This window comes from Scyliorhinus torazame, chromosome 11, assembly GCF_047496885.1.
Source record: "Scyliorhinus torazame isolate Kashiwa2021f chromosome 11, sScyTor2.1, whole genome shotgun sequence".
NCBI classification, from domain to species: Eukaryota; Metazoa; Chordata; class Chondrichthyes; order Carcharhiniformes; family Scyliorhinidae; genus Scyliorhinus; species Scyliorhinus torazame.
Window position 1 is genome coordinate 52475470 of NC_092717.1, and position 22008 is coordinate 52497477.

A 22008-nucleotide genomic window follows, 5' to 3' on the forward strand; every position below is an offset into this window, starting at 1 on the left:
GGCACTGTAGTGTGGTGACTAGTGGATTTTCACAGTAACTCCATTGCAGTGTTTATGTAAGCATACTTGTGACAATAATAAAGATTATTATTATAACGGTGGTTCTCAAGCTTACTGTGGAGAAAACCTGAAAGGACCATCTGAAGCAAAGACTCATTTCTCTTTCATTTACATCCCCCCGCCCCCCTTCCCAGGCGTTTGTCTATCTTGTGTGTGTGTGTGTGTGTGTGTGTGTGTGTGTGTGTGTGTGTATATAGAGCATTGGGGGAGGCAGGTTTCGGTAGAAGTTAGGTACTTACTGGTATTTAACCAACTGTATCTTTGTATTTCACCATTAATCTTGGTATAAATAAACTGTAATTATGTTTCAAATTGCAAATGACAAACCTGGTGATTGTAATTACTGGCCAGCCAAGGGCCAAAGATAATGCAAATTTTTGGAAGAATTATTAGTTAATTCACTTGTGCTGTGACTCCAGCGCATGTGGGGTTGGAATTGACTGCATACGGGGTTGGAATTGACTGCATACTTGCCTAGGGGGCGTAACACATTATGTAAGAACAAACGTGATCGAGAGGATTACTGCTGGGACATCTCACTCTTCAGCATCACTGGAAAGCATTGACTCTATCGATGAGCCAACAGAATATATACGAATCACAACGTCACTTCAGAGGAGGGAAATTCATTATTTTCTCCCTACATCAGTACAACAGAAGTGCAGACAGCAGCAAACACCACTCACACTGCGTGAATTTTGTGGATCTCACAAAAGTATTTGACACAGTCAGCACAACGGGCCTCTATCAGCTTTGCAATCTCATATGTGCCTCCCATGGTAACATGCAAGGCACCATCCTGCTCTTCGGCTCTCCTCTCCCCCCCCCCCCCCCCCCCACCCACAACCCTCAACAGTTTTGATATCAAGAATGGGATGAAACAGGGCTGCATCTTAAACCCAGTTGGGTTTGGTATATTGTGTTGTTTTCCTGACCTATGCTTTCCCTGCTGCCATGAAGAGTGTACCATTACACACAAGACAGGGGACAGAAGTGCGGCATGTCCTGCTCAGAGAACTTCAGCATGCTGATGATACTGCACTAGCTGTACAGATAGAAGATCAGTTCTAAAGGGTGGCACAGTGGCTACCACAGCTGACTCACAGCATCAGGCACCCAGATTCAATTCTAGCCTTGGGTCACTGTCTGTGTGGAGTTTACATATTCCCCCCGTGTTTGCGTGGGTTTCCTCCGGGTACTCTTTCTTCCCCAAGTCCAAAAATGTGCAAGTTAGGTGGATTGGTCATGCTAAATTGCCCCTTAGTGTCCAGGGATGTGCATGTTACATTACAGGGATAGCACGGAGTGTACGGGGGAGTGGACCAGGGTAGAGTATTCTTTTGGAGGGTCAGTGCAGACTCTATGGCCGAATGGCCTCCTTCTTTCTGCACTGTAGGGATTCTATGGCTCATAGATAATCATTCACATGCTTGTGTCATGTACTCCCTCAACATTAGTGTCAAAAGAACTGTAGATGTGTCCCAAAAACCGTGATCAGATTCAACACCACACTACTGCAGGCAGTTAGCAAATTCTGCTACCTTGAATCTACGATAGCCCAGCCAACCTGTCTCTTGATGGAGAGCTCAACACACACATTGCCAAAGCAGTCATCAACTTTTTGCCGACTAAAGAGACGAGCATGGAGAAATAACAAGAACCACAGTGCCAAGATACTTATCTACAAGCCCTGTACTTTCAGCATATTGCTGGAAGGCTGCAAAGTCTGAACACCTTACTCCTCTTAAGAACAAGGCTCAACAACTTCCATTTCCAGTTTCTACGATGCATCCTCGACATGACATAGGAAGACAAAGTCACCAATGAAGCAGCCCTTTCTACGGCAAACATGCCAAGCATGCTGGCATGAATCAAGCAAAGGCTGCTTTGCTGGCTTGGGCAAGATGGCCACATCCACAAAGATATGGTATGCCATATCCTTGTAGAAGAGTAACTCACAGCAACAGTGGAACTGAGAAGGTTGGGGAAAAGGAGCAATAATGTAATGATCTCAAATGAAAATCAGAGCATGGATTTCTACCTGATTACTCAGTTTCCACAGGCATTCTTGATGTCAACCTCAGAGACCACAAACTGGGACCAGGCAGAATCACATTCGTGGGGATCTCCTAGGAGATCAGAGGCTCACAGGTGCTTGTCCTTTTGGCAGAAGGGTACCATGATATTGCTGGTGCCACCCGGGTACCTTGGCACCTCCAGCCTGGCAGTGCCACCTCGATGAGCAGCATGGTAGCACAGTGGTTAGCACTGTTGCCTCTCAGCACCAGGGACCTGGGTTCGATTCCCGGCTTGGGTCACTATCTATGCGGAGTCTGCATGTTCTGCCTGTACCTGTGTTGGTTTCCTCCAGGTTCTCCGGTTTCCTCCCACAAAAGTCCCAAAGACATGCCTGTTAGGTGAATTGGACATTCTGAATTCTCCCTCAGTGTACCCGGAGCATGGCGACTAGGGGATTTTCACAGTAACTTCATTGCAGTGTTATTGCAAGCCTATTGGTGACACTAATAAAGGTTATAAACAAAAGGCACTGTGCATACACACACACACACACACACACACACACACACACAGAGCACAGGTCTGTTCTGTATGTGATTGCAGATTGTGGTACCTTATCCAGCAGCATGCAGAGCTGCCCAACTGATGGTCGACCACGTAACTGCAAATGAATCTGTAACCAGCACAACAAATAGAGAGATCAGGTTACACACAGGATTTTGATGTAAACACAACACAATTATGCTGTGAATGAATTACATAATTTTTTTTTCACTGGTAGTTCTGTCCAGGAATTACTAAACAAAAAAAGTGTTTGTGCAACATATAGAAAACCCATTCATTGCTCAATCTTCCACAATATTGCCAGCATTGATTGTTGGGCATAGCACTGTGCTCCTTAGAAACATGAAATCAGAAAGAACCTGAATGTTAAATATGAAATGAGCACAAAATAAAAGTTGGAATTTTCAGCCATATAAGCTAGACACCTTAAAAGTATTCAACAACCCAAGAGAGAAGGATGGAGTTTTTTTAATTAAATCCATTAAAAGCAACCAACAACCACGTATATCTTGAATTCACATTAAAATCATGTATCCATGCAGTAGGGTCTGTTGAAATTCATTTGGATAGTTGATACCAGTTTTTAAAGCAGCACTCCTGGCCATAAACCAAGTTGACCTTTCAATTCTTCCACTTGTCAGGAACTGCCTGAAAATCCTTTACCATTACATTTCCAATACGCAAACACCTAAAACATTTCAATGAAGTCTACTGCAGAAAGACATTGTTTTAAAAACTTTGTAAAAAAAAAAAAAATCATCAACATTTAAAAATATAGCAGCCCGTGCCTTTTTGTCAGCATTTAAACTCTCTTCATTGAAGTTGCATTTTTGAACATGCTGGTCTATTTTCGAAGCAGCCTCGACTCCTACTTCATTGCAACTTAACAGCAAAAACTGCTGGTTTCACTTAGTCCCAAGGGTCACACTGTGTGCCCCCCTCCAATGCGTCACTGGGAATTTGATCTCCTCCAGTGGGTCACTGGGAATTTGACCAGTTTCAATCAAGACTTTCTCTTACTTTTTAAACATCAAAAATAGGAAATCAAGAGAGATTCCATGGACGAAATAAGATAACATACTAAAATGAAACAAAAAGACTGGTATAACTGTGACCGTCAGTTGCAAGAAATGAAAAGAAGATTACTGGTGTTGAGAAACGATTGTTTGTGTGGGCCTAGTTATGATGCGTGCAACAATTAGAAGCAGCTGTGAAGAGACAGTTTTGTAAATCAGCACCAAAATGCCCTTTGCCGTGAGCTTGCCCCAGGATCTGCAGAGTGAGCTCATTAAATGGTGCACTTAAGACATTTTATAGAGAAAGATCATTGTTGGCAGCTAGTGTATATATTGGTCCACACATTGATTAAACTCTTGAAAATAAACTGGACTCCAGAGTGCAGATAATAGAAATCAAGAGTTTTTTTGGTCTTATGAGCTGTCATTGGATCTCCACTCAAAGGTGAAGCCAATATCCTCCTCCTTAGCCATCAATCTCGAGCCTTGATTTAGAACAGGGAACATGGAGGCTGTGGGTCTCCATTTGAGCACAGCTCCTGAGGGATTCCAAGTTATATATAAAAATGCCTTTACTTTCATATTTATTTTTACAGTAGCTGGCAACAAAATTCTGCAACAACAGACTTCTAAATAGTACTACATCAGGGGACTGACAGCCAGGTGGTTATACCTGCAGGTGCTAGCATATTAGTTACAAACACTGACTATATAAGAGGGAGGAGGAGGGGGGGGGGGGGGGGGGGGAGAGAAATCACCATCCATAACCGAGTATGAGAATGTTCTTTGCAAATAGTGCACTATTGTCTGGATAGCATAATACACACGTGACAGATTTAAGAGATATTGCAGAAAGTTAAGGTCACCCATGCGTTTGTCATTCAAAATGTCGCCCATCCTCTTCTGATCTTTCACACTCTCACTCTCTTGATAAACAGCACTGAGGTCGACAGGCGTGAAACTAAACCCTGATGTGAGATGCTGCCTGCTCAAGAGTTATTTTACTAAACCTAATCCACAAAATATGTTGGCCTGTTTGAACAAGAGTGAACACTGCATTATATCCTCAGCTACACATGAATGGCTTAAGACCAGTCACATGTGAGAAGGGCCTTCACTAATACCTACTAATCAATGCCAATGGGCAATAATCTATGGCTGATATCAGAAAGCAATAAAACAGCAGCTATTTTATCAAACATGTCATAAAGCAAAGAATCTGCATTACATAAAATGTAATGACTTAAAGACTTTTTAACCTGTTGAAATTGGGATATTTTTCTTTGCAACAGAAGCATCTATTTCTCTTTCCAAAACATCTAATGCACAGACACCAATGAGATACAGCCCCAACCCTTTGGGAATGGGACTTTATTCAGAACCAACATTGGAGCAAGGGAAAATAACAACATTTCTGTGGTGTTACCCTGCGTGGTCGATAACACGTGTTACTCAATCCTTGGCTGATGGTGAGGTCCTCTGAATCTTGTTGAAGAAGACTCGAACCCGTCCAGTAACAACAAAGATTTATTGAGTAACTATAACTATTAATGCATGAGTTCTTTACCTTAACTTGGGAACTAGGAATTGATTAACAAGATTTAACAATTGTAACTAAACGTAACTCCACTAACTATCTATGTGATTCTGATGTTGCCCTGTTCACAGACACCCACGAGGCAGAGACCCTGTGTGGCTGCCCTTTATACCCCTGTTGGTCCAGCCCTCTAGTGATAATGTGGTGCTGCTATCTGCCCATTAACCCCTTGTGTGCATGCACCTACCGAGATCGCTACATCTCCCCCCTTTTAATGTGTTACATTAAACTGTATGGTGTAACAAAAACTGAACAAACATAATGAATTAAGTTAACTGGAACAGATAAAACAAGTAATGCTGTGCACGGAATGGGATGGTATTAATGACTGTACAAAGTCAATCAATGTTTAAAAAATCCAATCCTAACGAAAAACCTTGTGAGTCCAGACTGTATGCGTTTGATCAGGTGGGTTGATCCCTTTGCCTGTTGTTGAGGTGGCAGTGTTGATGTCGTCATGTCATTGTGACCACCGTCAGTGTTTATGTGTGTCCGTGAGGACATTATGAGACATCGGAATGGTCGAAGTAAGTTGACGTTAGTAGCAGACTTTCTTTTGTGCTTGCAGTGTTGACCCCGTAAGTCAGCTTTTATGCAAGCTGGGTTGGGTGATTGCTGCGGCGCAGACACAAAATCACGAGATCTGTTGTTGTTGTGGTTTTGTTCACTGCTTTGATCAACAGTGGGTAGACATTTAATGTCTGCTGCTGGCTGCTCATACAAGGCAGATAGACCATCATAGTCTTCCTCGTTCACAGCTATTGCTCCGGAGTCGTTGCTTGTGGCCATTTTGGAGCCCGTCAAGGAGCTCGCTATGGAGGCCGGTATCACTCCCTCAGTGGAGTCAATCTGTGCTCTCTGCGTGCCGTCGCCTTCTGCTAGGATATGCAACATGTGGATGTCATCCATTTTGTCGACAAGCTGCCATGTCGTCATGGTACTGGATTCTCCCATCATGAGATTCGTATGGGACTTGGCACCCATGTTGCTGCTGCAGTGACCATCAGATCCTGAGAACTGATCCATAGCTGAGTGGCATTCATCAGCGAGCAAATCATCGCTTCTTGTCAAGGATGTGTCATGGTGCTCTATTTGTCCAATGAGGAACTCATCTCCTGAGTAATCATCGTCAATCAACAAATCTTTTGCTATGGATTTGTCATTGTGCTCTTCTCTTTGGGTGTTGCAAACGGTATGTTTCAGGGTGCTGCGGCAATGATCTTTAACTGTGAGTGGAGACTCGAGCTTCATTCTGTCGCTGGTGAAATGAATTTTTTGTTTTGAGACTTTAAACCCCTTTTCGTTCACTTTCGGGCATTTTGGATGAGGCGTGGCGATGTAAGGTTCCTCAGTTACTGTAACCATGTCCACACCATAGAAGTCATCATAGGCAAGGTCATCATTTTCGGACAGGTAATCACTGAATATTGGTTGGCGGTCCATAGATGCCATGTTCCGAACGTCGCAGGGTCTTAGTTGTTGTCCAGTGGAAGTCATCTGTAGCACAGCTCGACATTTGAAGACATAGTGGTTGTACTTTCCACATCTCAGGCACTGTTTGCCATAAGCTGGACATTGCCCTTTTAAGTGTGCATGTCCGCAGTTATGACACATCATGACGCCATCCTGGCACACTCGCGCATGTGCAGTAGCGTTCTGAGCCTGTTCCAGTCTCCGTGCGAACTGCGCATGTGTGTGGGCCACTTGCAGGTCCGCACGCGTGGGATTGCCGGTGGAGGAGCACCTTTGAGAAGTCTGGGCCACCATTTTGACTGCTGCAACCTCGTGGTGGAGGCCTTGGTCCTGGTAAGTAAACTGTTGATATTGAGCTTCTGTGATTTCATGAGCAGAAGATAGTTGTGTAGCCATTTCAAGATTAAGATGTTTGTGCTTAAGGAGAGATTTTCTGAGTACCTCATCAGAGATACCACTGACAATTTGGTCTCTGATGAGGGAGTCACGGAGGGTCTCATAATTACAGGATTGGGCCAGCAGCTTTACGTCAGTGAGAAAGCTGCTGGACGATTCTCCTGGTCTTGTATACATTTGGTGAACTTGAAGCATTCAAATGTTTCATTCACCTCCGATTTGCAGTGGGTATCGAATTATTTAATAATTGTGTCCCACTTATCCTTGTCCTCCCCTACGGCATAGGTAAATGAGTTATATTTCTCCATGGCCGGTTTACCTGCCGCAGCTAAGAGGTATGCAATTTGTTTTTATCTGGCGCAGCGGTCATGTCCTTAATTTCCAGAAACAAATTAAATAGTTGCAGGAAAATCTTCCAATTATACTGGAGATTACCAGAGGTTCTGAGGTGTTCTGGAGCTGGAAGTGATTTCATCTTACCGGTTTGTGCCCGAGAGATCCAAGTGTAGCAATGCCTTCCTTGGCCGAATATCTTATCCAATTTTTTTTTTCACTGGTCTATCGAACCTAATCTAGCCAGTTTCTGTTTTTGTTGTTAAGGCCAACACTCCATAGTACCATGTGGTGATACCTGCGTGGTCGATAACACGTGTTACTCAATCCTTGGCTGATGGTGAGGTCCTCTGAATCTTGTTGAAGAAGACTCGAACTCGTCCAGTAACAACAAAGATTTATTGAGTAACTATAACTATTAATGCACAAGTTCTTTAACTTAACATGGGAACTAGGGATGTTTGTGCTTAAGGATTTGTTAACAAGATTTAACAATTGTAACTAAACGTAACTCCACTAACTATCTATGTGATTCTGATGTTGCCCTGTTCACAGAAACCCACGAGAGAGGCAGAGAACCTGTGTGGCTGCCCTTTATACCCCTGTTGGTCCAGCCCTCTAGTGATCATGTGGTGCTGCTATCTACCCATTAATCCCTTGTGTGCATGCACCTACCGAGATCACTACAATTTCCATCTGCTTTTTCTTTTGCACAAGTCAGATTATTACTGCATTTTCATTGTTTGGAATAAGCACCCAAGTTACAATAAAACAATTATTGAGTTTGCCATGTGTAGGCTGGCAATGCTTCTTTTTTTACTTGTCAACTTAAAAAGAGCAGAGACGTTGACACACAAATAACCTCTTTAAAAGAGCAAGATGAAAGGTCCACCTTCAAGTATACATGAGGATACACCATCTTAAAATGGGCATGGGTAAATACACAAACAACACCTCGATAAGCACACTTTATAAACACAAATACCACCATTAAAACGACAAGCGTAGATATACAAGTGCCACCTGTGCATATTTCCTCATATCAATTGCTTGGTCCTGGTATGGCCAGACAAGAATAGGCACTATAATTTCTGCTCCTGCAACTGAGTCCAAGTAGATTAAAGTTCAGCCTAACCTCATTACTACTTAGCACAAATTGTGAAATAGTTGTTATTTGGGGATTCACCTCACTAAGGTTCACCCTGCACTGACTACAAATATATTCTGCTGGAAACAGGAATTAAAGACACTATGAATGCAGTCAACCCCACACAGAGGGAGGCACAGTTAGTTCATCTAGAGAAAGAAATCTTGACACTTTTCTTTTGAAAAAGGCTCAGTCCATATAGTGGCCCACTGCTGCTGACCCATTCATCCCACTCAGGTCACAAGTATAATTCATCTGGCCAGAGCTTCTGTATCTTTGATAGGATGGTGGGAGGAAAGATGGGAACAAAGCATGAGAATTACATCCATATCCCTCGGCTACGAAATGAGAAGAGAAGTCACTGAACCTCTGCTGGGAATTCCATGGGTTTCTGCTGGATTGTGAAATGATTCAACCTTGAAATGGGCAGCGATGTGAGCTCCAACACCGATTTGGCTCCAACATAGGGAACTGCCCTTGGACAAGGTGCTGGCACAGTGAATCAGTACCAAAAAGAACACCACTTTCAGGAGGGAAAAGAAATCCTGCTTTTTTCTAAACAAAAGCAACATCTTTATTTACCATCAGGCACGGAGCTTCACTGGACAGGAACACAGAGGCATTCGGGCATGGAAGGTCAGCACATGCCACAGTTTTTTCCATTACTTAAAATTAAACTCTGCATCTGCAGCATTAAAACATAAGACTGACCACAATATTCTTGAACTATTGAGAGTATTAACTGTTATAAAAAGGATCTTTTTTGCATCTGTACTCCCAATCATTTATTTATGAAAGCCCACTTAGAACATCTTCTAATTTACTGGAATCCCAGTTATAATATTCCACTGCAGGATAATAGCTTCACGAGCATCAGTAACACATAATGGGTCAATAAGAGAATAAAACGGCCCTACATCCTAATCTTAGTACCCAGACCTACAAGACCAATGTCCAGACTTGACATTTAGAATCTCTTTGATCAAGTCCTATAAAGTGTACATTCCCCTCTGCTGCTAAGCTAATAAGACAATCAAACCTGCTTTCATCCCTGGCATTTCTAATACTAAAACCCGCACTAATCAGCTGTCTTTGCTAATCAGTCATCTGTCCAATGACCTTTGAACCTAAGATACTAAACCTTCTGGCTAATATAGAAAGCACCAGATCCAGTCCCCTCTGTGAGGCTCAACGTGTTGATTAGAAACACAGTCTGGACAGACTTAAAAGCATGCTTGCCTCACATTCAGCTTTCACATCAAAAGTCTGAAGTCAAGTGATTTAACTTACAAGATGTAGAAAGTACCTCATTACAATTATCATCATGCATGTCCAAACCAGATAACCAGAAGTGATACTATCTCACCCACTCAAGGTAAACTAATTTATACCATTGGACCTTACATCACCTTCTCATCCATTAACCTCACAGATCCCTTTATATGACATAGGTTAGTAAAGAAACTGACACAATCAGGCTGGGCTGAATGGCCTCCTTCTGAACTGTAAACCTATATGGCCTATAGGCTAATTCGATGACCTGTAATTTCAGATTCTCCGATCAGCAGCACCATTAAAGGATTAACCTGAAGATTTGGGTTGTACACACATTCACCATCTAGCTGTCTTTTGAAACGTTCACGTGAAGTATAGGCATCAAGCCAGAATTCCCATAATAATATCATTGGTAGTCTGCCTCAAGGCACACATATGAAAGAAAGTGTTACACTTGCAGTTCCAAGTTTGTATTTTTCCCTTACAGAAAATGTAACCTAATTTAGGTACCACTTGCCAAAACTGTAATGGTTTAGTTTGGTTTTACAAATCCACAGTACCATGTATCTTGCATAAAAAGATACGACCAGGAAGAGAAAAAAAGCAGGTGTTGGGCCGGGGGCGGGGGCGGGGGGGGGGGGGGGATTTGTCACTGCTTGTGCACATTTTCACAATAATTTAAGCTGTATTTAGTGCAGAAGAGCAAAGTATTGTAACAGTTTCAAATTAAATTGAATTTGACTGCGCCAACTACACCATGCCAGCATTTAAAAGGTATGACAATTGACCAAAATGCGATTGAATCTGATGTGGCATCTTTATAATCTGCACATTATTACAACCTGTATATCATATGCCTCATTGCAAGCTGAAAAGCATCTTCTTACTGTGTCAAACATCAGAATTTTTCCATGCTCACAACTGAATTAACAACATGTCCATCACAGGCTACCTACACTTCAATTCTGATGTGTTAACATTTAAATCTCAGCAAATCATATTGATGATGCCCTCCCGTTCCCTCGTGCATTTACAGCTCGTGAGAATTCTTATTAAATGAGTGGCCTCTCTGCCTTAAAATCTGCATTCACTTACCTGGAATATTTGCTTAACTATACTTCATCTTAAAATAACAGGAAGAATCTTCTGCCCAACCCAACTTCAGATTGATTTTTGTTGTCATCGAAGGGTTATATATTCATTTCATACTTAAATTGCAACCAGCATGATTTCAACTTTATACAATTCTATGCAGAAATCTAATGTGTCAATTTCAACTCCAAAGATACTTAGTTACTTGGAGCAAAACCAAAGTTGCTTGCAATTTAAACAAATTAACAAGTGGACATAAGCGTGTCTGTCACTGGGCTGTCACTTAAATGAAACACTCCCTCAACATGCATTCAGCTGGCTTCATTTCACTAAATTTAATTTAGAAACATATTCAAAAAGTCGCCATGTGGAAAAGAATTAAACAAACTAAAATTGCTGCAGGACTGTAGGAACCTCCTTTGATCACATTCCCCCAGATCTCCTGGACATTGAGACAAGATTTGGGCATTAAAAAGAAAGATGGTGGAATTGGTGCAGGCCACATCCAGCATACATTGATCTTGATTCCAAAAAAAAGCTCAAACTGATGGAGCCGGCTTTGTGAATTAAACAGGATTGCCAGAATTTTCTAATCTTTTTTGGCCAGCCTGGATCAATCCAAATAGACTAACTTAGCAGTTAGAAATACCCATGAGATAAGATTCCGAGCAAAAATCATCGAGGGCATCTACATGTTTTTTGGTTTTTAAAACTGAAGTGAATTGAACCAGTACTTACGATAATGCGGGTCCATGTAGCCATTTCTTGGATCCATAGCAAAAAGTGCCCCACGGTAGGGGATGGAAGGTTCAGGTATATGTGACAATGATCCATGGATCTCCTTCTTTATTAGAGAAGCTCTATCTTCACTGGAAGTTGATGGTTCTTCACCAATTTTCCTCAGGCTTTGCCCACCAGTGTGCGGCTGCATTGCAATTGCGTTTCTTCTCTCTCTGTGATAGGTGCGAGGAATTTCATCCTCTAGAAGAAGGAAACAGACTCAAAATCAGAAACAGCGTCAAAGCAGATACCACTGTATTACTGAAGCAAAAACTGATTTTATTGTTACTGACCCAGTGTTGGTGAAGCAACATCAGCATATTCTTAACTTCTGTTTTTTAAAATTTTTCCATGGGATGTGGCAAGGCAAGCATTTGTTGACCTTCACTAATTACCCTTGAAAGGGCAGTTAAAGGGAGTTATGTGGCGCAGTGGTTAGCACTGGGACTGCGGCGCTGAGGACCCGGGTTCGAATCCCGGCCCTGGGTCACTGTCCATGTGGAGTTTGCACATTCTCCCCATGTCTGCGTGGGTTTCACCCCCACAACCCAAAGAAGTACAGGTTAGGTGGATTGGCCACGCTAAATTGACCCTTAATTGTAAACATAAAAATAATTGGGTACTCTAAATTTAAAAGAAAAAAAAAGAAAGGGCAGTTAAGAGTCAAACATATTGCTGTGGATATGGAATCACGTGTAGGCCAGATTGGATAAAGGACATCAGTGAACCAGATGGTTTTTACAACAATAGGTAATAGTTTATTGGTTTCAATTACTGACACTAGCTTTCAATTCCAGATTTATTAATTGAATTTAAGTTCCATTAGCTGCCAGATTAGGATTTGAACCAGTGTTCCCAGGGCATTAGCTTGGGCCTTTGGATTATTAGTTCAGTAAGCAACATCACCACTATGCCACCATCTTCCCTTCAAATTAATATTTTTTTTAAAAGGCTCACATTTATATACAGCTCTTCACAACCACTGGGCATCTCAAAGCACTTTCTTGCTGAAGAAGTATTTTTTGAAGTGTAGTTACTATTGTAATGTAGGAATTGTGACAGTGAATTTGGCTAACTCCCATAAATTGCAATATATGACTAGATAATCTGTTTTTTGTGATGTTGACTGAGGGATAAATATTGGCCAGAACACCAGGGATAACTCCCCTCCTCTTCTTCAAAATATTGCCATTGGAATTTTTTTTTTTTTTTTTAATTTTTTTATTTTTTAATTTATTTTTTTTACATCCATCGCAGCAACAGATGGGGACCCGGTTTAACCATCTCATCTGAAAGATGACTCTTCCAACAGTGCAAAACTCCCTCAATACTGCACTGGGATGGTATGTTGGTTTTTGTGCTCAAGCCCTGGGGTAGATCTTGAACCAGAAACCTTCAGAGGCAAGTGTGCCATTGGCCAAGTCCCAGCTGACATTCAATGAGAGCGAGGAAAGAGAACCTCCTGTTTATGTTTCACTGTACTCGCACCAAGTCAAAACTGAAGCAATGATTGAACCAATTCTTTAGTAAATTGTTTTACTTCTCTCAAGACAAAATTAAACTATTTCAGCAAGTGGTCAGATCACTATTCAGGATCATTTTCATTAGATTTGAATAGTTCTATCATCAAATTTAAAATATGTCACAAAGAATCATAAACCCGGATTTCTCATTATAACTGATTATTGTGCATCTGTGCATGAATGCCTGGACACGGCTGCATGCATGTGTTAATAGTTGCATGTTTAATCGTGTGCGCCTGTGTATATCTGTGTGTGCTTGAATGTGCCTGTTTACATGTGTTCATCTGACGATGCATGCGCACACAGAATCCCGATAGTGCAGGAGGCCATTCAGCCCATCGATTCTGCACCCACCCACTGACAGAGCACTCCACCCAAGTCCACCTCCCTGCCCCTTATCCCTATAACCCCTTAACCAAACCTGCACATTCCTAGACACTAAGGGGCAATTTAGCATGGCCAATCCACTGAACCTGCACATCTTTGGAATGTGAGAGGAAACCGGAGCACCGGGAGGAAACCCATGCAGACACCGTGAGGTTTTGACAGAGGGGAACCCGGAGCACCCGGAGCAGACCCACGCAGACATGGGGACAATGTGCAAACTCCACACAGACTGTCACCTGAGGCCGGAATTGAACCCGGGACCCTGGAGCTGTGAGGCAACAGTGCTAATCACTGTGCCACCGTGCCGCCCCTAGCAGTGCTAACCGTGTATGTGTGCAAACACCTGGCTGTGTGTGCATGCGCATCGGTTTGTTTGATTGCGTGAACATGCATCTGCATTTTGCAGGTCCATCAACCAGCATATTTGTGTGTCCCCATACACTTGAACAACATTTAGTGTGGCAGGTTGGGGGCGGGAAGGGGGAGGAGATATGTCTGAGTTACATCAATTTGCAATTAAACTTTGCTCAGAACATCATAAAAAGGATAATACAACAACTGTTAAAATTAAGACCGCTTTGCATCACGATAAGGTTCTCTCACTCTTGTGCTAGCTTTAACTGTGCAGGAGAGCATTTGTAAATTATGATGAAATAATGTTGAACTGTTTCAACTAGTTTGGATAAATGATTTTTTGCACTGGAAAGTATCCTGACAATTTAATTTAAAAAAAATATTTTTATTCAAATTTTTTACATATTTTCACCACAGAAATAAGAAAAAACAAAGAACACATAAATAAACATCTTATAGCTATGTCATGTATTCCCCCAATATACAAGCCCCCCCATAAAACGATAATAAACAGAGTAGTAAACACAAAGTACCCACCCCCCCCCTCCCCGGGTTGCTGCTGCTGACCATCTCCTAATGCTCCGCCAGAAAGTCTAGGAACGGTTGCCACCGCCTGAAGAACCCTTGCACAGATCCTCTTAAGGCAAATTTTACCCTCTCCAATTTAATGAACCATGCCATGTCGCTGATCCAGGCTTCCACGCTTGGGGGCCTCGCATCCTTCCATTGCAGCAGAATCCTCCGGCGGGCTACCAGGGACGCAAAAGCCAGAATACTGGCCTCTTTCGCCTCCTGCACTCCCGGCTCGTCCGATACCCCAAATAGTGCGAGCCCCAAAGCTCGCCTTAACCCGGGTGTTTACCACGTTAGACACCGACCTCGCAACGCCCCTCCAGAACCCATCCAGCGCTGGGCACGCCTAGAACATGTGGGCATGATTTGCTGGGCTCCCCGAACACCTCACAAACCTGTCCTCCACTCCAAAAAACCGACTCAGCCTTGCCCCCGTCATGTGCGCCCTGTGCAGAACCTTAAATTGTATCCGGCTAAGCCTGGCGCAAGAGGAGGAAGAATTTACCCTACCCAGGGCGTCCGCCCACGTACCCTTGTCTATCTCCTCTCCCAGCTCCTCCTCCCATTTACCTTTCAGCTCCTCCACCGAGGCCTCCTCCTCCTCCGTATCCTGACAATTTATTATATTAACGTCATAGTGAAGCATTCTGTTCCAATTTCTTGTTTTTTTTAATTAAGTACAATGCGCACATCTAGTTAAGGCACCAAGTTTAGCATCGAATGATTACGAATACCACTAAAAGTGATAATTTCTGTCCTTGTTGAGAAGTCAGGTGCCCAGATGTAATGAGTGACACTGGTTTAGTAAGGAGCATGTCTGCTCTATTTCAACAGCAACTCACCAGGAACAAGGGTCTTACAACTCTCTTTTTCGGGTGAAAAAACAGGGAAGAGGAAGTTATAGGTGGAAGAGAAAGGATGGAGAAAACAAAAGAGAGAGGGAGGCTAAAAAGAAATCACTTTTGTAATCAAGGGGTAACAAGTGGAAGAGGCAAAGCAAATGGGAGAGGAAATTTGATCAGAACCAAAAGCCAAGTCCAACCATATGTCAATGCCATTTCCTGCCGTAATAATCGCTCGTATTAAGGCGCTGGCCTTTTCTAAAATCCATTTTCCCCTTTTTGGATAGCACTTCGCTTGATTATCAGGCAGTTCTCACCTTCCAAAAATAAATTAAAATCACAAAGTAATTCTTTGTCCAGTGCCTTAAGGCTTCACTCCCGCCGCATAAATTAAGCTTTACATCCAAACGATTGACTGAAATAACATTTACTTTGTTAACGTAGCCATTGAATAATATTGCGCAGTACTCAAATATCTTTTGCCACACAAATGTACACCATGTAGTGTTTAACAACAGAGCACAGGTGCATCATTCACACTATTTTGTTCTGCCACAATGTTCAACACATTTAGAAATAAATATTGGCAGTCTGCACCAAACCAACTTCGTCAGAGAAATAAACCACATGGGACAGCAACAAGTGATTCTTTTGCAGAAATATAAGCCGCACCCCCAGCAACATATGACATCTGACTTAAATATACAAACAGTGAACAACTCCTGAGATGAAGGAAAGACTATATAGGTTAAGAGGACATAGGAATTTATTTAAAAAAAGACAAGTTACTTAAAACCTCAAAAATTCCAACTTGGATTAGCAATTTGCTGAACACCATTAATCATGTAACATAAAAAAAAGCACCCTCGAAAATCAAACTTGGAGGATAAAATATATATTCCTGGAACTTACACGTCTAAGGGCGAGTGTACTTCTACTTTTGCTGCAAGCTCCTTTGAATTTCACAAAATAAAACAATGGTATTGGTTTGCAACAGTCCTACACATGCACACACCAGCGAGGTGCTGGAGACAGACTAGAAACTTCAACATTGCCAACAACTCAGTTCATAAAACCTGCAGCTCACTCGCTCTGAGCAAGTCACAGTCTCATCTGAAAATATGGGCAATCCTCTGTAATCTCTCTCACATACAAAGCCTCTCCCATTAGAGTAATTCAGGGGGAAAAAAACTGATTGGTGCCATGCAAAGTTTAACCACCTCATTAGTATTCTACCGATGTGCCTCCAAGTGAACTTATTCTCTATTTAAACAGTTCTCTGGAGCTCAGGGGGTCAGGCGGGTAATCATTAAATCAAACTAGTGTCACACCATCACAATCAGCCTAACAGAAAGAAGGTTTATTATTTTAGTTTATGCAGAATAATGGTTTTACAAAATGGTCCCCAAGACAGGGTCAACAGCAGCTTCAATTACAAAACAAACTCAACAAGAGTCTTGCGATAAACCAAGTGCTCCGTATTGACTTTAGTATGGGCTGTGCTTCACACTCTGCCACAAGCAGGCCCCCATATGCTGCATGTGCAAAGATCAAGGAAGAGCATCTTTGCTCTGTCGGGATTTGCGTCTGCACATGGGCTGCTCATTCACCTTTTTTGCCTCTTTCCAATGGTTGCTCAGTTCAATTCACCCCACACAAAGCCTGAAGACCAAACCTCTATACGCCAACTGAAACATGTTCAAAACTGGGCCTGCTATTGTGATTGAATTTCTTAACGTCTTTTCAAATAGTGGAGAATGCCTCGAGGCTAAAGGAAGAAACAGGCTAATGGTGAATTGGGAGTACTGAGCAAATTTCAGAGCCCTTTCCTCCTAGCTTTTGAGGTTGAAAGCAAACTCCAGCCTTTCAAGTTTCAAAGTCCTTTCTCCCCTGCAGTGTCACAGAAGGATTTGAGAAAAAGTAATTGTGCTCACAGCCTCCCTGATCAGAGCTTACGTTCTATTTCTGGTATTTCACTGTTCGTCTCCCAATAATAGTGCACGTTTCTCAATGCCTTATGCATCCTGCACTGTCCAATTACTAATTAAATGAACAATTGTTGCTCTAAATGCCTTGTGTGCGTTTGGAGTGTAGGTTAGCATTTGCAAAAAAAACTATTCATGAGCCAAATTTAAAAAGCAAATACAAGAAAATGAATTGAGCGCAATGATCAAATACTTTCCCAGAAGTGCTTATGCTTGTTTCTGTGAAACTTCTAAAACTTACAAAAGGCAAAAAAAAAGGTGAATTTGGCATGGATGCTATACATGGCACAAGCACCTCACGATCCTACCTTCACTGAAAAGATCTTCATCCTTACATCCGGATAGAACTGGTTCAATGAGGAATCATTCAAAGACATATAGCAAAGATTTTACCATAGCTGACACATATAAATTTCTCCTTTTGGGGGAGCAATGAAACTGTTTTTGATTCAGAGGCTGTATCATAGTAAAGGAAATGAACCACCAATTAAAGCTACAGTAAACGCATACATAATTTTCAGTTTCAAAGCCCCCAGTGACGAGAGCCTCAAGGTTTCATCACCCCGCTAAAAACGTTAAGTAAAACCTGAAAAACAGTTAAAAGATTGGAGTTGACGAAAATAAACACCGTAAATGATTCAGTAACAAGGGAATTATCATGTGAAGAATGAAAGGGGAAGTTAGAAAAATAATTCTCCACAAAATTTATTATGCCATATAATGCTTTGCCACAAGTGGCTCTTAGAGTAAACCCTATGTCAGGTGAAAAACAACTGGATAAATATTTAAAAGGTAAGAGTATCAAAAAATACAGGTGTGACAAACACAGAACTATTTAATCTCAGTCCCTTCAAATCACAGGCATGGACCATAGAACTGCTTCATACTTGTCAAAATGTGGAAATGATATTGGAGTAAGCAGTTACAGTTGAAGGGCTAGCAGCATAAGCACAGATATGTTTGTGCTCTGGGCTTTAGTTTCACAATTTGTTTAAAAATACTGTTTGATTATTTCATTTAAAACTAAATTTATTATAGTGACTATAATTAAACCATGTACACATGGGACATTGGTCAGCCTGCAGAGGACCACTGCCACTCTTTGGGGCAAGGTGGGGGAAACAAACTCTCCTTCAAACTTCTGTTTGTTACCTGGTCAATGAACATATTTCTGGTCTACAATATGTAATGTGAAAATTCCAGTGGTCATACCCAATTTTGTTCTGAAAGAGTCAATTCAATTTGCAAATCAGTGGCTGGAACAAGGTTTCCATAAAAAATATTTTCTCAAAAAATTATTTAGCTCTTTATGATTGTGTTTGTAAAAAATACTACTTCATGTAGCAAAAGGTTAAATCAGGAGTTCCTCGATGAACTTATTTTGTTTTGTTCAGCCTCAGTTTCAACCAAATTATAGCAATTATAATAACAGTTCCCAATGATTTTACTTTTTTCCACACAACTTTTGTAACGTACAAAGTACTTACAGCCTGAACCCGGAGTAGAGTTTTCCCAGAAAGAGAAGGATTCCAGGACTACACCTGACGAAGAGCACAGCCTTCTCCACATGTCATCTCCAGAAACCACTAATTATTTTATTTTATAAATTCTACTTTGGGAGGACAGAGACTATGTCTGTATAGGTGACGAGACAAAGGCTAATGTAACCTTCCCAAATACAAATCAAAATAAAACAATGATTGGTGATTGTGTCAGAGCTAAACGATTTACTCCTCTGTAAATGCATTGGAAATGAGACATTATCACCGTAGGATGTTGGTCAACGCAAAATAACTTTGTTCCTGTGGAACCAGTTTAAAATTCCAAATTAGAGCTGTAGACCTAGTAGTTTTCTTTTTTTTTTATAAATGATTTTTATTGGGTTTTTGAACAAAGTATATTTACCGTTATGTACACAGAATAATATATATATGTGTGTATGTATGTATATATAAGAGAAGGGCACACACAAACATACCAATAAAAAGTAACAATAAAAAATAAATAAAAAATAAAATAAAGTAACTGGTAAGGTATTATGCACCAGCTCAACAGCAGCAACTCTGTGCAATTGGCAAAAATTATTTACAACACATGAAGACCGGGGAGGTAGATATACATTTGGGTGCCAGAGAAACAATTACAAAGGGCAATACTTGAATGGGTCTGGTGTTGGTGTTGTCGAGACCTAGTTTTCTTAAGACATGACCAATCATTAATCAGAGTTCTTCAACGCAGCTCATTCTAAAAGTGATGCAGTAGCACAGTGGTTAGCACTGCTGCATCACAGCATCAGGGACCCTGGTTCAATTCCAGCCCTGGATGACCGTCTGGGTGGTGTCTGCACATTCTCTGTGTCTGCGTGGGTTTCCTCCCACAGTGCAAAGCTGTGAAGGCCAGGTAGATTGGCCATGCTAAAGAAAATTGTCCCTTCGTGTCCTAAAATGTGCAGGTTAGGTGGGGTTATGGGGTTTCAGAGGTAGGGTGGGGAGTGGGCCTAGGTAGAGTGCTCTTTCAGAGGGTCAGTATGAGCTGAATGGCCTTCTTCTGCACTGTCAGAATTCCATGATTCTATGGTTCCTTGGGTCTGGCTTGCCTATAATATACCACATAATAACATCCACCTGCAAAACATTGTAATACTCGGTTTGCCACAGAGTGCTGGAATGGTCTTGGCTGTTGCAAGGAACAGGCATTCTAAGCACAGTGTGAACAGTCTTATTACAGTCAAGAACGCCTTTGACAAAAGACTTCAAACTGGTGGGAGTTCAAGATTTGGGCAGTAAATTGGCTAGGAAGGAAATAGCAAGCACTCATTAGCGTGTCATCAGGCAGTAATGGTGGCGGGGAGGAAGTGTAATACTGGGTGTAGTGCTCCAGGGATTGATGTTTGTCAGAGCCACTGCTATTTCTAATAAGCATCAATGAGATCGATTCAGAAACTAAACACAAAATGGTCAAATTAACAGATGGAATTAAACTGAGGGGAGGAGCAATTGAATTTTAACATCACAGCCAAAGATATATCCAATGAACTGGATAGGATCTTAAGTGGCAGAACAATGGCAGATAACATTCAGTACGAATAAGTGGGTAGTACTATACTTTGAAAGAAAATACAGGTAATATAAGTAACTGCAACAAATTTTGCCAACATAGCTAAGAGGAAATTCAATGGGATATAGAGGCATTAGCAAATTCAGTATTTAAGGTGCACACTGATCACAAGAAAATTAATGCTAACATTACTAAAGCAGTATGTTAGGCAATGTCATTCTAAAACTGTATAGTGCTCCAGTTAGACAATACTGGGTCCATTTTTAGTGAGTTAGACACTAGAGATACACTCAAATCCCAGATGTGATGCAGATAAAAAGGCACAAAGCTGATTCTTATAGTCAGTGAAGTAAGGCTTGATCAAAGTCCAAAGAAACTTGAATTCTTCACTTCAAATTCAAATGTGCAGAGGTGATGATTTTAGTTCACCAATCCTGGAGCCTGCACCCAGTAATTTAGCAGGGTCCTTTCGCCACTGGACCCAGAGTTTGAATTCAGCCCGACTTAATGCCTCCTTTCCCTGCTGGCTGCAAGGGCCCTGCTTTAAACTGTTGGTGCAGACTTAATCCAGTACCGAGTGGATAAGGTCCCTGAACACCAAACTGCCCAAAATTCTAAACAAACTAGCAGTGATCCCAAGGATCGCTGGTGTGGGAAATGAAACCGAAATCACTTTGATGCAAAGGGTGGCTGTGATCTGAATCTTTGTCCAGTTTTAGTTAGCCACACTCCACTTAAATCCAGTCACTATACATATGCAGTTTAGAAGTTACAAGCACAGATTAGATTTCTGTGCCCAGCTTTTTTCATACCTTTGTTGCAAAGTTGGTCGAAACTGGGTGTCAAATGGAGTTGAAGGGAGGAGCCAAGCTTCTTTGAACAAACAAAGTGTGACATGTTCAGTTAAATGCATGACAGCCAATTATTTTGAATCTGTCAGTTATGAAAAGAAAAACACAGTAACCAGTGTAAAGGTATTTAAATTGAACTGCTCTGAGTTAGGATACCAGAAGGTAGGCTAACTGATTGGAAACTCTGTAGAAAAGGATAAGGTAGACCAGCTAACTGCAGTCAGAAAATGGTGCAAAGGAAAAGAATGTACCTGAAACAAAAGTTATCTATAAATACAAAGGCTTCATATTAGATTGAGACTTTTCTTATATCTTTTGTTCAAAGTGCTGAATAAAAATATTCTACTGTGAATACACCAGTTCAATTTTAAGTAAGCAAGCATGAAGGTAGCCTCGTGACTGCATACAGTTCAAGACATAGTGAGCGTGGGAATTTGGTAAGAGGGAAATTTAAGGGTTACTTTTAAGGCTTAAGCTCTTTATAAAATCTAGTCAAGTTTGTATTTAGCAGTTAACTGCAATTTTCTGTCCAAGTTACTTTCAGGCAAATTTTGAAGTGTGGCAGCGTGTGGGAATTGCCACGAGCTTCCCGGCGCTCGGCCGGCAACACAATTCAACGTTAATTTGTCCACTTAACAAGGCCTCACGGGCTTCTCGCCGCAAATGAAGGCTTGCCAGTTGATT

The 22008-nt window shown here is 41.6% G+C and overlaps 1 protein-coding gene across 4 annotated transcripts in view; it reads right to left on the minus strand.

The window, feature by feature from the left end:
* The window catches only part of LOC140385282 (transcriptional activator GLI3-like), a 526585-nt gene that overhangs the window by 331630 nt on the left and 172947 nt on the right, over positions 1 to 22008 (minus strand). For 3 of the 4 annotated variants that reach the window (XM_072467248.1, XM_072467249.1, XM_072467250.1), the window contains one exon: positions 11711 to 11953. In XM_072467248.1, coding sequence (XP_072323349.1) covers positions 11711 to 11953 — 243 coding nt within the window. Of the gene's footprint in view, positions 1 to 11710; positions 11954 to 16343; positions 16469 to 22008 lie in introns of those variants that run through there. The other variant, XM_072467251.1, reaches the window with a different exon arrangement.